General features: G+C 41.8%; 1 protein-coding gene across 1 annotated transcript in view; it reads left to right on the top strand.

Annotated features, from left to right (window-relative positions):
* LOC126108671 (basement membrane-specific heparan sulfate proteoglycan core protein) overlaps window positions 1-16,237 on the top strand; it is a 761,963-nt gene that overhangs the window by 382,016 nt on the left and 363,710 nt on the right. The window contains exon 12 of the mRNA XM_049913980.1: window positions 10,145-10,294. Within this exon, the coding sequence (XP_049769937.1) occupies window positions 10,145-10,294 (150 nt within the window). The remainder of the gene's footprint in view (window positions 1-10,144; window positions 10,295-16,237) is intronic.

Below are 16,237 nucleotides of genomic sequence, written 5' to 3'. Positions count from 1 at the left end.
AAGCTCAGTCAAAAAGAATTTTTAAAAATTGGCTTCAACCAGCTTTGCACGTCTATGCATCATCCGCCCCCTGGTTATAACTCGTGATAAAAATTACACAGGGTATCTTCGATTTCTTTCCCAATTGAATAACAACTACTTCTGCGTTGGCAGCTAGTGGTGACCTTCGTCTGTAGATCATCGAAGGAAGTTCTCGGCATGCAGTAGAGTAAATACGTAGTTTGTGTGGTAAAAGTGTTTCAGGTCTTCTTCCCTGTCTCAGTTCTTCCATTCTTTATGCGATAGAGTCTTGTTTCTACTTAAGCATGTACAACTGGATTATTTAAATCAGTCTACATAATCTGGCTGGTCTAAGGTGTACTTTTGAAACACTCTCAGTTGCCTTTCTAGAAGTAATCCTTCTTTGTAGTCAGTAGAAGTTTGCAATAAGGAATAAATCACCCCTTTTTCCATGAAATATAAATATCAGTTGTTGTTACCACATCAGAAATACTACTAGAATAATTATGCAGTGTACTTGTGCATGAGGTAAAAAGCAAATGCTAAGTGAAGGCAGGAGTGACAGCAGTAGTATCAGTATGATTTTCATACTTCTGGTTGTGGGACTACAAACTCTATGGCTTTTCTGGTACCTGGAATATGTCTTCCATTCTTTTTTATAGCCCTTTTAGTTCAGTTACAGAGACACGGAAATTGGCTTAGTTTACTTATGTTTCAGTAATGGACATTAATATCCAGTCTGTTATCCAAAATAAAACTATGCACAAAAATGGGAATCATCAATTTCAATACCCTCTCTTGTATAATATGTGGGAATGTAGTATGTAATCGGTTATTACAACCATTCTCTCACCAAAAGTGTATGTATACAAGGTGTACAACTTTGCTTCCGCCATTTGCCGATAGGTGGCGACAACGGTAAGTAGCGGTCGAAAGAAACAGATCGCAGACGTCAGGCAGTTAGCTTGGACCCCAGTCAACATAACCTCATTCAAATATTATTCAATTTGTGTCTGCATCGTAAAGTTGTTCTTGATTGAAAATGTCAGTTTATGAGCCTAATTCTCGTAATTTGCAGGAGGTGTTACTGTTTTGTTCCAGTACGAAGAAAACAGCGGCTGAGTATCATAGACTGCTCTCAAGTACGTGTGGTAAGGACGCTATTAGTGAAAGAATGTGTCGTGAGTGGTTTCGACGCTTCAAGAATGGTGATTTTAACATTGTAGGCTAGCATAGTGAGGGAAGAGAGAACATTTTCGAAGATGCAGAATTGGAGACATTGCTGTGTGAAGACTTGCATCAAACTCCAGAAGAATTGGCACGATTAGTGGGAGTGACACCTCAAGCCATCTCAAGGCTATGGGCACGATTCAGAAAGAAGGAACTTGGGGTCCCGTGTGAGCTGAAACTCAGAGACACATTGAACGGCGTTTGTGTGTTTGTGAACAGTTATTTCAGAGGCAAAAACGGAAGGTATTTCTGCATCGCACTGTGATCGGGGATGAAAAATGGGTTCATTATGATAACCCTAAATGCAAAAATACATGGGGATATCCCAGCCATGCTTCCACGTCGACGGCCAAACCGAATATTCACGGCTCCACAATCATGCTCTGCATTTGGTGGGACCAGCTCGGCGTCTTGTACTATGAGGTGTTAAAACCTAGTGAAACAATCACAGGTGCTCGTTATTGAACGCAATTAATGCGTTTGAGCAGAGCATTAAAAGACAAACGGATGCAATACAGCGAGAGTCACGATAAAGTGATTTTGCAGCATAATGACACTTGACCCCACATTGCAAAAGAGGTCAAAAAATACTTGAAAATGTTAAAATGGAAGTCCTACCCCACCCGCCGTATTCTCCAGACATTGCTCCCTCTATCACCTGTTTAGATCGATGGCACACGGCCTGGTGAACCGACACTTCCGATCTCGTGAAGAAGTTACAAATTGGATCGATTCGTGGATCGCTTCAAAAGATGAACAATTTTTTCAACGCAGGATTCATACACTGCCCGAAAGATGGGAGAAAGTAGTGGCCAACAATGGAAAATACTTCGAATTTGTTTCATTAAAGCCTCAAGCTTTGGGGAAAAAACGGCGGAAGCAAAGTTGTACTCCTTGTATATATATACAATTTCTTAAGTCAGTTTTATATGCTATTCCTATATTATATATAATTTCATGCACTGTAAGATACACAGCCTAATAACGAGGTGCGTCCAGAAAGTTAAGCTCCAGTTGCGTCCAGAGATGGCATGAGTAATCTGATAGAAATAGTGTGTGCAGGAATAGGGAGGAGGTATGTGGGAATAAGGAAGTGCAGTTTCAGTCTAGTGATGGCAGAGGTTACTGCACAGTGCTGGCATAAAACAGGTGCTATGGTTTTGTCTCCCACCAACAGTGAAGTTTGCACAGTTATCCAATTTTTGTGCGCTCAGAAGCAATCTCCAGCAGAGATCCATCACAAATTGTGCCACGTGTGTGGGCACAACATTATGAGTGACAATACGTCAGACAGTGATGGAGGCAATTCGCTGGAGGATGAACTGATTTTCGTGGCAAAAACCGTAGTTGCTAACTGTTCCTGGTGTCACCAAAACCTGATGGAAAGTGTGTGGCAAGTAGTTTTGCTGAACCGGCACTTCTTAATTGAGGAGCTGTCTCGTCAGTTCCCCAGATGTCTCGCTCAGTGTTGCTCAGTTTTCATAGAGTGTGTGCAAGACGGGTGCTGAGGCAACTGACAGATGAACACAAAAGCGAAAGTCTGGTCGCAGTGTTGACATTCATACTGTGATACGCAGTGAAAGCTGACGAGTTTCTTGACTGTGTTGTCACTGGGGATATATTGTGGGTGGGGCCCATATATGTTGTTGTGGTCTTCAGTCCTGAGACTGGTTTGATCCAGCTCTCCATGCTACTCTATCCTGTGCAAGCTTCTTCATCTCCCAGTACCTACTGCAACCTACATTCTTCTGAATCTGCTTAGTGTATTCATCTCTTGGTCTCCCTCTACGATTTTCACCCTCCACGCTGCCCTCCAGTACTAAATTGGTGATCCCTTGATGCCTCAGAACATGTCCTACCAACTGATCCCTTCTAGTCAAGTTGTGCCACAAACTCCTCTTTTCCCCAATTCTGTTCAGTACCTCCTCATTTGTTACGTGATCTACCCATCTAATCTTCAGCATTCTTCTGTAGCACCACATTTCGAAAGCTTCTATTCTCTTCTTGTCTAAACTATTTATCATCCACGTTTCACTTCCATACATGGCTGCACTCCATACAAATACTCTCAGAAATGACTTCCTGACACTTAAATCTATACTCGATGTTAGCAAATTTGTCTTCTTCAGAAACGCTTTCCTTGCCATTGCCAGTCTACATTTTATATCCTCTTTACTTCGACCATCATCAGTTATTTTGCTCCCCAAATAGCAAAACTCCTTTACTACTTTAAGTGTCTCATTTCCTAATCTAATTCCCTCAGCATCACACGACTTAATTCGACTACATTTCATTATCCTCATTTTGCTTTTGTTGATGTTCATCTTATACCATCCTTTCAAGACACTGTCCATTCCGTTCAAATGCTCTTCCAAGTCCTTTGCTGTTTCTGACAGAATTACAATGTCATTGGCGAACCTCAATTTTTTATTTCTTCTTCATGGATTTTAATACCTACTCCGAATTTTTCTTTTGTTTCCTTTACTGCTTGCTCAATATACAGATGGAATAACATTGGGGAGAGGCTACAACCCTGTCTCACTCCCTTCCCAACCACTGCTTCCCTTTCGTGCCCCTCGACTTTTATAACTGCCATCTGCCATCGTATGCCACACTAGAAACAAAATGCATTGGTACCATAGTGGTTCAGCTGTGAAGACCAAATTCGAGCAGACAGTCTCTGTCAAAATAATCACATGCTCTGTCTTCTCGGGTCACTGTGGTGTTGTCCTTTGCTAGTTTTTACCACAGGGAGAGACTTAAATGGTGGTAATCCAGAACAAGAGACATGGGATGTTGAAAAAGACATTGCAGTGCGAGACACTCTACAGCTGATGTTACACAAAATGCGATGGATCTGCTAGGGCGGGAGATCTTTGACTGTCCACCCTACAGACCCAACTTCTCCTCAAGTGAAGTTCATCTCTTCCATCTCATGAAGCATGTTCTGGCAGGAAAGTGTTTGCATGATGACACTGAGATGCAGACTGAAGTCACTTTGTGGCTGCGTACGTAGGCAGCAGATTCCTATGACATAGTCATACTGTTGATGGTGAATGGTTATGACAAATGCCTCAACGATGGTGGCAACTAAACAGGATGTACATAAAGTCTGGGAACACTTTCGATTATTTATTGCACAAGAACCAAACATTGTACAGATATCATACATATGTTATTTTAAAGAGAAACCCTGAAAGGTTTTTTTCAGTCAAACATGGCGAGTTTAGGTGCGAAGCGGCATTCTGCTGTTTCATGAAATGGCCTCACCGATCACCAGGTCTCACTGTGTGTGACTCTTTTCTGTGGGGACACGTGAAAAATCTGGCGTATGTACCGCCTCTACCACATGGTGTAGCAGAGCTTCGGGAGAGAATATGGGAAGCGACTGCCACAGTTGACGATGCCGTGCTGGGACGGGTATCGCAAGAATTCGATTACCGTATTGATGTCTGCCAGGTCACTCATGGTTCACACATTGAATATTTGAAGCAAAAAAAAAAAAAAACCTTTTCAGATTTCCTCTTCGAAATGCCATATGTATGACATCTCTACAATGTTTAGTTCTTGTGCAATAAATAATTGAAAGTGTTCCCAGACATTATGTACACCCTGTCTGAAGAAGTAGCCAGTGGATGTTCTTGTTTTCTTTATTGATCCATGGAACTTACTTTCTGGATGCACTTCATACATCATTCATGCTCAGAGTGGATGATGTTAGTCGGTTTGCGCTTAAGGTGCACGACATATTTCCTGAGCCCATTTTATTTTGCCCATTTTGTGTATACATTATATCCATATGTATTAAGACACACACATTTAATCCGTCAGAAAACTTCAAATCAGTTTGCAGTCTCCTGCAGAGTGAAAGATTAATTCTGGAGATAATTTCAATTTTACAAATATGTCATATTCTATTATGTGTGTCTTCCTATTTCTTTTTTAATAAATATGTGCATTACTGAATTATAATTGAACAGAAAACCCTTTGCAATTTGTCCATGTCTCTGTACTGTCTGCATGTCTGAGAAGACTATTGTTACCTTTCGTGGTAGCCATTGGCAGTTGGATGCAGTGACGTCACTGGTTCGTAACTGAGCAGAGACATTTCTTCTACATTCTATGTTGAACATTTTGCAATTTGTTTCCACATCTGGGATACTGCTTGTTCCACTACGATGAATCGGTGTACGGGTAGACACTTCTTGCAAGGCTTAATCTCATTCCGTACTTGCTGCTCGGCTTCTGATAACAAATGTCAGGTTGCCTGCATTTTTTGTCTGGATTTGAAACTATGCCCACGATTGCTTACTTAGCGTCTTGACGTAACTCTGATGTTTCATTCAAGTATTGTAGTATGGTCAGGCTACCGTGGCCTGGTGGAAGGTGCAGAGAAAATAAAACAGGCCTGAAAAATATTTCATGTATTGTGTAACATATACACAAAACAGATGTCCAACCCACAATTGAACAAAATCAGTGTATGCATTTTAGTGAATCATCACTCTTTTGCAACATAAATAGTAATAATAATAATAATAATAATAATAATCACAATCATTTTGTTTAGCTGTAATATGTTCATTAGTACGTATTCTTTAGAATGGCTGCAGTTGTCCTGGGGTAGGCTCAGTTGCTTCAAGGTCTGAATTTAGGTGGTCTGGGTCTTCACCTCAAAATGACTGAGAACACTAATGCCATTTTAACTTTCTCAATTTATTGCCGGTTCTTTGTTTCAACACCTGTAATATTTGACATCACTTTCAAATACAATTTCATGAAAATTGGTGCTTGATCCCACAGTCTTATGGCAATAATTAGTTAACAATTTTGGAGCAATGTATTCGACTACCCTTTCTTTTCAAAACCAGCTTCTAACTAACTATGTGCAGTAAAGGTGTGAATAACTACTCCAAAGACCTCACAAGTCAGAGATACGTACTGGAGTATTTTCAGTACAATAAATATTCTCTGTTGTTTTGACAACATCGACACAATGCTGATTTCGCGTAATAGTTTGTTACATTGGAAATGGAAATGCCGTGCTGCGAGGGCCTGCTGTCAGGTAGACCATTCGCCTGGTGCAAGTCTTTCAAGTTGACGCCACTTCGGCGACTTGCGTGTCGATGGGGATGAAATGATGATAAGGGCAACACAACACCCAGTCCCTGAGCAGAGAAAATCTCCAACCCAGCTGGGAATAGAACCCGGGCCAAGCTACCAGGGCGAACATTTGTTACATTAATACATATTTTTACTTTATACATCATTCTGCTCGTTTTTATCTAAACTGATTGTGACAAATATCAGGATGATTACTATTTTGGAGGGGGGGCTGTTTGGGGGAGGAGGCCAGACAGTGAGGTCATTGGTCTCATCGGATTAGGGAAGGACGGGGAAGGAAGTCGGCCGTGCCATTTCAGAGGAACCATCCCGGCATTTGCCTGGAGTGATTTAGGGAAATCACGGAGAACCTAAATCAGGATAGCCGGACGCGGGATTGAACCGTCGTCCTCCCGTACTATTTTGGAGTCAGACTATATAAACAGTACTGAAATGTTTTCATAATTTATATAACGGGTACTGAACTGACAAAGCAGGATGAAATTAATGAAAAACTTGAGTTTTTGAACAAAAGTTGGAGATTGCAAGAATTTGACCTAAAGTGGGATTGATTGATATAGTAAGAATCCGGTATTGAATGATTTAGTTTGTAGGAATGAGACAGTCTTGGTTTGTTATAACTGTGGGGTTGGTAACCCAACTTACATTATTTACATTTGGGGCAGATCATGTAAGTTGGGTTGGTTATATTACGGTGCATGAAATATTTTCCAGGCCAGTTGTAGTTTGCCCACCCTGTCCTTTTTTGTCAGTTCCACCGATCGAGGCCATTAACTTTCCATCGTGTGACACCTGTGAATGGCTTTGTTCGATAGAAATATGATGGATGTAATGTGTGACAGTGTACCGGGAGTACTGCAGCTACACCGACAAAATTTCCAGGGATATTTTGTAAGTTTTTGATGTAAGGGACCAGAGATCTGTGATGGCTCATTACGTAGTTTTTGTGTAATTATGGTTTGTTCCATTTATTACCCAAATTATCTTTGTTTCTGTGAAGATACCTTCATGACAGCGAAGAAGCTTGTAATATACAACTCGACACACAGATGCAAAACCAGTGTGACACAGTTGCCTTCACTGTGGGAACAATTAGCAAAGCCTCACTGGGCAGCTGTTCCACTGCATTCGGTAGATCCACGCGTGAGGAGCATATCGGTTACCTAAACCACCAGTAAACCTGTCCGTACTGGTTTGTGTTTCTGTTAATGCACAACCGACTGTCCCGGAAAAAAACAGAAGTGAGCAGTACTGAATGCAAGCTTCAGTTGTGAAGACAAAAGCAGGCATTACTGTTGTTGACTGCAACAACTGTGACTGAGTTGAACAAGTTTGTTTCCAAACATGACACACAGAGCATAATGTCAACATTTGCTCTGCCATGCAGGTATTTTCTGTGCAGTTCAGAGGTAAATGAGCATAAGAAATCATACAGAATGAAATTATTCAGTAACAAGCCATCAGGGAGCACAGGTCCATTCCACCAAAATACTCAGAAAGTATCCCTGAACCGTCTTGGAAATTTAGTTGTTGAAGGTCTGGTTCGTGTGTCCCAGATTAATGTTTACACTGTGTGGGGATTAATAACCTCATTTTTTTCACTTCAGATGCCTTACTGTATTAAAGATTGCATTTCAGGGGCCAGTGCAATTGCATGATGTCATTCCCATAGGATTTTTCCTATGAGTTGTGTGGAGTAATTCGTGTACGAGATGTCAGTAGAATCTTTAGAGGAACTGACTGGCAAGATCGTAACTATGTGTCTCATTGTACACTTGTCTGAAACGAGAAGTGTTGCACTCTGAACACTTTGGGTTAATTGATACTTCAGTAATGCCACGTCTGTCGGATATGTTAATTAAACTTTCAGTCTTACATGAACTTACTTTCACTATACAGAAAAAGCCATTCCTACAGGTGAAGAATTGTGTGAGTACATGATGGCTATTGCATGTGTACTGAAAATAAGCTTGCAGTCATTTACTTCTTCTGTATATTATTTCCACCCACAGATATCTCAGGAAATGATCACAGTGAGAAATTCGAGATCATATTGAGATTTATTAACAATCATTCTTCTCGTGCACCTTTCATGAATGCAACAGGGAAGGATCAGATAGCGATATCAGATGTACCCTCCGCCACACACCATAAGGTGGCTTGTGGATTGTAGATGTCTAAAAGATATATGTTACCACATATCTGGGCAATCTCGGCTATCCACTTTTTTGTGCCTCTTCTGTAACCTACTGATAACTTTAGCCTTTTTAGGATTCCATATCTTAATCAATAAAAACAGAACCTTTATAGGATCACTTTGTTGTCCGTCTGTCTGTTAAAAACCCTTTTCATCAGCAACAGGTACATGCATCAAGGTGAAATTGATGTCACATATTAAAGTCTACTGCCCCTAACTGGTGTAAAAAGTCAGTGCAAGCAAAAGATACGGTCTTTTATGTCACATATGTTGATACACTCAAATTCACTCATCAAACCTATATGGTACTTCTGTTGATCTAGACGCATGAAATTTGGCAAGCAGCAAGGTTTCACAGTACAAGTAAAGGGAAAAAACAAAAAAATTGTTAATTTGCAATTAGATTGCATGAAAAAACATTTCTTTTCCCATTTGTTACCCGACTTCAGGCTTGAAATCTTGGAATTTCGGGACCAATATCTTGCCAGTGTCAACATCAATTACACGTAAAAATCCTTGAGATTAACTATTACTGGGATGGATGAACTGTCTGAATCCATAATTAAGTTTGTACAGATCCCTCAGAGTGTGACTCTTATGCGCATCTGGCCATTTTTTAATCTTATCTGGCATTCTAGTCCTCTTCTTATTGGTCGTTCCGTCGGTCTATTTAACTTTCAACTATTTTCCTCAGAACCACTCTGCAAAACTGTCCTTATATTTTTTCATGTTTCTTTTTGACGATTTGATTTCATATAATTCGACACAGCTCCAATAAGAATGACATTTTAATCAACATATCCCACAGGCATGGAAATACTGGAGTATCAGTTAGCTGGTGCTCACTCATTGTGTTCATTGTATTACAGTTTCCCGTTTCTATTATTGCATTTCCCATGAATTAGAGTGTGACTTGTCAGCTAGTTCAATGCACATGTCAGAGATCTGCTCCAGAGCTACAATTTTAAGTCCACAGGGTTTTGTGACCATTGTCGTTGGAGGTAAAATCTTCTATATTGGCAGGCCACCTTATGTTCATCTTTGCAATTGACATTTTGACCTGTTTGCTAGAATCATCATCTTGAGGATTTTCTTGTGTCATTGGTCAGCTGAACACCCAGCTAACCAACCAACAACACCAGAAGATCCGGTTTACGTGTCAACTGTGAAGCTGAACGTTCGGCTAAACGAGGGTGCCGAAAGATCCTGAAGGAGCCCCCAGCAAAGAGAGTGGAATGTCCATTGTGTAAGAGGAACATGACGTGGCCTAACAACCTAGAACAGGTGTTCCAGCTGAAGTGCACATTTCCAGCTGAAGTGCACAAAGGCAGGCACCTCGGTGCCCACTGGCAAAGGTGAGCAGGGGTAGACAAGCAGCTACTGTGTGGGCAGCCAGGCAGTAAGGCGATAGTGTATAGGACCCTGTCACCCAGGGCGAGCCGACGGGGTCCCGGGAGCTCAGAATCGGAGTAGTCTGATCTAGAGGGTTTTACCTGTAGTTTTGTATCAGAGCTGTGTACTAGTCGGGTGGTCATTTTGACCGCATTCACCCGTGCGAGTCCCCGTGCTAAGTGCCCGACTGGTCCACGACAGCCCCTACGACCGATCCGCGGCCGACGCCGCCCTCGTCTTCTGGCTGCCGGAGGGACGAGTTCCGGTGCAACGACGGTCGCTGCCTCGGCATCTCGCAGCGCTGCAATGGCGTCCGGGAGTGTTCGCAGGGAGAGGACGAGCGAGGCTGCGGTAATTCCCCGTTCTACTGTGGGTCGTCCGGATCGGTGGTGGTGGAGGCTCTCGATCTCCTGCTCTGCTTCCGTGCTCTACTAACCGGCACTGGGCCTGTCTTCCAATTCTGTCACTCAGATTGACGGGCAGTATTTATTCCTGTCTTTCTGTCTGTCTCTTTACCTCCCTCAATTTCACCTGCTTATCACTGTGCACTGAGAAACAGGAACGGATGAGAATTACAGTGTTTGAGATCTGGAATGTGATGGAGATTCTAAATGAAGAGGACTGGAAATATGAGAAATCAGGTGATTCTCTACAGAATTGTTGAGGAATGTAATAAGCATGTCGGACAAAAAATTGATCGACAACCACGAGACATCATACCATTACCATTTAATACCAGCTCTAGCCGTGATAATGGCTGAAATACGATGAGGAAGAGAATTCACGACTTTCTCGAGCTAAATCCACTCGGCAATGGTCGGATCCCGCAGAGCTACCAAATGTCACGGTTTCTGACCACTGTATTTCATCTGTTTTCCACGGGATTACTATTTATAATCAAGGAATGTAGCTGTGCAGCCCTGTGAAGATGTCTGTTGTGGTCTCGGAGGCGTCCACAGCATACTCACCACGAAGATTTAGTAAAAAAGACAACACTTCACCACCGCGAACATCAAAATAAGCACCCTTGTTTGTGTTCACTGTAGCCTGACTGAGTGGGCCCAATCAGAGTAAAGAAAACACACCCAAAACATCACAGGACCACATTTGCACTGTGAGTTACAAGCCTCATTAGGCTGTCGTCTTCTTGACATCCCACATCATTTAAACAGTGGCAAAGTGGTGTTGCGTCTGATCACAGGCGGTACCTTTGCAGGTTCCGTGCTTTCTAGCCCACTGGTTTTATTTGCCACGAAAAGCAGTGGTCTATGACACCTAATACAGGAAAGATGACTAGATGTGCAGGAAAAAGTATTACAAAAGAGAAAAATGGGCCGGAAATGAAGCTGCTAATATGTCTCAAACAGAAAGTTTACATCAAGCTGTGGTATCAGCTTGTGATGGTGAGATGTGGATTTTCAGTGGGAAAACGATTCAAAAACTATGGGTTCCTCATGAGGCAATGCAGACTCGGAGGTTAGAAATTTCTGGGAATGAGAAATAGAGGAAAACAAAACCCGCCAGAGTAGCCGAGAGTGTTAACTCACTGCTTCCTGGACTCGGGTAGGTGTGCCAGTCCTGGATCGAATCCGCTCGGCGGATTAACGATGAGGGCCGGTGTGCTAGCCAGCCTGGATGTGGTTTTTTGGTGGTTTTCCACATTCTGCTATGTGAATACTGGGCTGGGCCCCACGTTCTGCCTCAGTTACATGTCTCGCAGACATTTGCAACACATTCACCCTGTTTCACGATTTACACTAGACAGCTGGGGTACACTGTTTCCGTCCCAGGGGGTATGGGGTGGTGGCAGGAAGGGCATCCGACCACCCCTTAAAATTAACCGTGTCACATCCGTACTTAATGCTGCCGACCCTGTGCACGATGTGGGACAAGGCAGTAGCAAAAGAAGAAGAAGAAGAAATAGAGGAAAACAAACAAATGAATCAGGTAACAAACCACAATAGCAGACATGATATGATAAATGTAATGGGAATGAAACTGAGGTGGCTGGGACATTTGGTGGCCAGGAGAAAAAACTAACTCTGAGGAAGTTGTGGGAGTCAAACTAGGTCCTTCCACACTGGAAGCAGTGATACTAACCATTCAGCTGTGGAGGTAGTCTCCCAATGCATATTATGCAATATTTGCAGTTACTTAGTTCTGAACATACAACCCACAACATGTCAAAGTGCTGAGTATTTTTTTCCTTTCTTACCTTAATTAAAAAGAGATTTCACAACCCAGTGCTTTTTGCAGCCATTTTGCTATATCTCGCTCTTCCTGTAGCTCAAGATTTTACCACTGCCTCTTTCTCAGTAGTGTTGCAGCTATCTCTAAGGCTTTAACTGTTTAGTGGAAACTTTTGACTATTTTCTCTTCACCTGATGACAGACTGGCCACTCTCTGGACCATATTGGTGTCTCCACTGTACTCTTTGTAGAGATCTTGCGGGTAATTTGCAGCTGTTATTTCTCTAGATCTGGAAGTCAATGTGAGGTGTACTCCTAAAGTTTTAATTATCTGTTTGAAAAAATAAAGTTGTACAATTAATTTTTCATTTGTTTGCAGGCACATGTCTGCAGCCTCGGTACAGATTTACATGCCCACCACAGCCCTGTAGCAGACCACTAGAGGAGCAAAAAGAAAAAATAGAAAAAAATATATATATAGAAACATTCCATGTGGGGAAAATATATCTAAAAACAAATATGATGTAACTTACCAAATGAAAGCATTGGTATGTTGATAGAGACACTAACAAACACAAACACACACACCAAATTCAAGCTTTCACAACCCACGGTTGCTTCATCAGGAAAGAGGGAAGGAGAGGGAAAGACGAAAGGATGTGGATTTTAAAGGAGAGGGTAAGGAGTCATTCCAATCCTGGGAGCGGAAAGACTTACCTTAAGGGGAAAAAGGGACAGGTATACACTCGCACACACACACACACACACACACACATCCATCCGCACATATACAGACACAAGCAGACATCTGAGCAACAGATGAATCCCTCCACTGTGCAACGCATAATTATCAAATTTCTTGCTCGTGAAGGTGTTACAGCAGCGGAAATTTGCCAGATTGACTGCACAGTTTGGTAATAAAACATTAACCAAGTGCATTAATCTACAATGAGACTACACTGAAAAATAAAAAAAAGTTTCAGTGATGTAAGTACTTTTTTTGTATTCCATTCCGAGAACTTTTCAAACCAGCCTTGTAGAAGGAATGAACACGTGTAACAGTATTTTGTGACACGTGCAGTAGAGGAACATTTCAGAGATGTTTATTGTATTGGCATGACAATCCTCCCTATTATAAAGTAGCATCTTTGATTCAGTGGTTTGTGGACAGTAACATTCCTGAAATGGAATGGTCTGCCCAGAGTCCTGGCGTGAATGCAATACGACACTTTGGGATGAATTAGAATGCTGACTCGACTCCAGACCCCCAGCATTCTGGAGTTCAAACACGTAAGAAATAATGGGTTTTGCCGTTCCTCCACAGGTGTTCAGATGCCTCGCTGAAAGCAAATCTGAAGCTGTCATCGAGGTGGAGGGTGGACACTAATAGGCATTGGGATACTCTGTCAGATTGTGTACGTTAATGAGCTACGCGAGTTTCTTTTGGCTCCTGTAGTGGCTTGCTCCAGTACTTTGGCACAGGGATTTCAGTGGTACCACAGCTGCATACACGTACATGGAAGTAAACAAAAAATTACTTACGTGACTCGATTTCTTTGAGGCGATAGTTAAAACCTTTTGACTGCCCGTCGTATTTCGTACCTCTCTGCTTTTGTCCTGGTCTGTATATGGCCTATCGTATTTCTCACGAGTTATTTGTGACGTACTTGCTTTCTTTAGTCTCGACCACGCTTACCTTGGGTAACTAACATAAAACTGCTGTCGGCTTAGTCTCCTTGTTTAGTGAGCTTTTGTGGGCGTCATCTCCTGGCAGTAGCTGAGTCATGTTGTTTCTTGTGTTTCGACTGCAACTTTCTCCACTTCTGGAAACCTAAATAAAGAAATAACTTCTCAGTTATGTTAACATAATTTTTATATGCTGCCGGTGTTCAAATGTGGCCATTCAGGAAATCTAACAGATGATAAGGATGTAGAGGAACAGTTACTCAGTTAGCAAACTTTTGTCAAATCTAAAACATTTTAAAAATAAATCCTAAGAAAATGAGTTCACAATACACATTATTTGTGTCGGGTTATTTCATTAGGTGTCTATCGAATGACCGTCATTGATACATTTACATTAATGTCGACAGTAATGTTTTTCTCTGTCAGATTCTATGATGATTGCCTAAACCTGAATACTAGGCAGACAATATAATTATTTGAACTTACCTGGGAAGAGGGGTGCTGTTTATGAAATTTATGTAAGCTGCATCCAGAATGTTTAAGTAAATCAAAACACAGTGTAGTTGTTTTTCTGCTCTGGTGATATGTCTACATGTTATTACGTTTCTGCTGTGTTTGAGTCCTACATTTATATCTTTCGCTTTATCTTTGTTTCGTCTTTTAATTGAGACTTTTCTTATCTAAAATTAGTCATTCTTATTTCTACAGCAAATATTTTCTACTTAATATTTATTGGGATTCGTGCTTCAATCTGTGATTCTTCAGCCGGCTGCAAGTTCTTACATTACTTTGACAGCTCTTTGCTTAAATCATGAAGCAGCATTGATGTTTCTTTATTTTGCAGTTTCAGTACCAGAAGGCATTCCTTTATGTGCTGTTTTTACAATTTATTTATTTGTTTATTATTTGTGTCTTGGTTTTGACAAAGTACATGTTTTTACTTAATTTTTTTTGTGAAATTATCAGTGTCTTTATTCATGCTGTAGCCTATATCTTTTTGTGTCATATCTCTGTAATGATTATTTAATCATATTTACAATAGTAATGAGACTAATGAACTCTCATTTACAAGTTTATGGTGAGTGTAAATGTTTGTGTAAACCAAATAGTTTATGATGTGCAGTTGATGATGTGCTGGTGAACAGGGATACTCGAGTTACACACAGGTCGAACATAAGTTTTCATATTCTCGACTGCGCAGGGTGCTCATAGCCAACTAATGACACAATAAAAAGTATGTAACAAAATTTCGTCCTGACCATTCCGATAGAAATTATGCTCGATGGAAAAAAGGGGGTCACACCTCTTAAAACAACTCGCCGGTTGTTTTGGAGCACTGTAGATGGCATGGAACTGGTTCCGGGCAGTCATGTGATCCTGCACCGTTCACTTAAGTAATGACACAAGTGGATTGTGTGTGCTGGTTGGCTGTGCAGAATTGGTGCAGTGGAGTCAGGTGACACAGAGAGGAGACAGAAGGGCAGAAAGGAGCCACTGTTTCTGGACCTGCTTCTGCCCCTGACTGAAGTTGCCAGATTTGGTGCCGTATTGTCTGCCAGACTGTCAAAGCGTGTAACTCATCCTAACAACAGTGGACGTAAAAAGATCCCGACAGGGATCAGAGATGGAGTGTCACACCTTGTCAATGACGATCGTTTAAACTGAATCCGAAGTTGCTGCTGTCGGTGAATGCGTGTCCATTGTAACAAGTTTCGGAGTGAACTTTACGGAGGGATCTGCACGTAGTGACATTTGGAGCCAGGCATCTCACAGAACGAGAGGATCGAGGGCCCCAAAAATGTGACAGCCCCACCTCTGGTCTGAACTACATCTTCCGTACACTGGGGGTAAACTTCTCACGGGACCGTTGGTGCACTAAATACCTCTCACCATTTGAAAAGATGCAAAAACACAACTCATCGGATGACACTACTCCACCCTGTCAGCTGCTGCCCAGCTCCTGTGTCATCTGGCCCACAGAAGACTAGCAGCTTTATTTTTCACTGTAAGCAGAGGCCTTTTGCGCGGTACCGATTCCAGGTGTCCGTTGCAGGCATTCCTTCACAGTGTTCCATCAGAAACTGGTTCAGACGGAACTATATTTACTGACAGCAACAATCCTTATCGGGTTTGAAGCCAATTATCGTCGAGAAGATGTGATACTCGCCTCCAGTCCCTGTCTGCATCTACATCTACATCTACACGGATACCCTGCAAATCACACTCGAGTGCCTGGCAGAGAGTTCATCTAACCACCTTCCCCAATAATTATCTATTATTCCAAACAGCGCGCAAAAAAAATATCCTTCCATCCGAGCTCCGATTTCCCTTATTTTATTACGATCATTGTTTTTCCTTATGAAGGTCAGGGTAAAAAAAAATATTTTCGCATTCAGAGGAGAAAGTTGGTGTTTGAAAT

This window comes from Schistocerca cancellata, chromosome 11, assembly GCF_023864275.1.
Source record: "Schistocerca cancellata isolate TAMUIC-IGC-003103 chromosome 11, iqSchCanc2.1, whole genome shotgun sequence".
Taxonomy (NCBI): Eukaryota; Metazoa; Arthropoda; class Insecta; order Orthoptera; family Acrididae; genus Schistocerca; species Schistocerca cancellata.
Note: the sequence above shows the minus strand (reverse complement) of the source record. Positions and strands in the feature narration are given on the sequence as shown.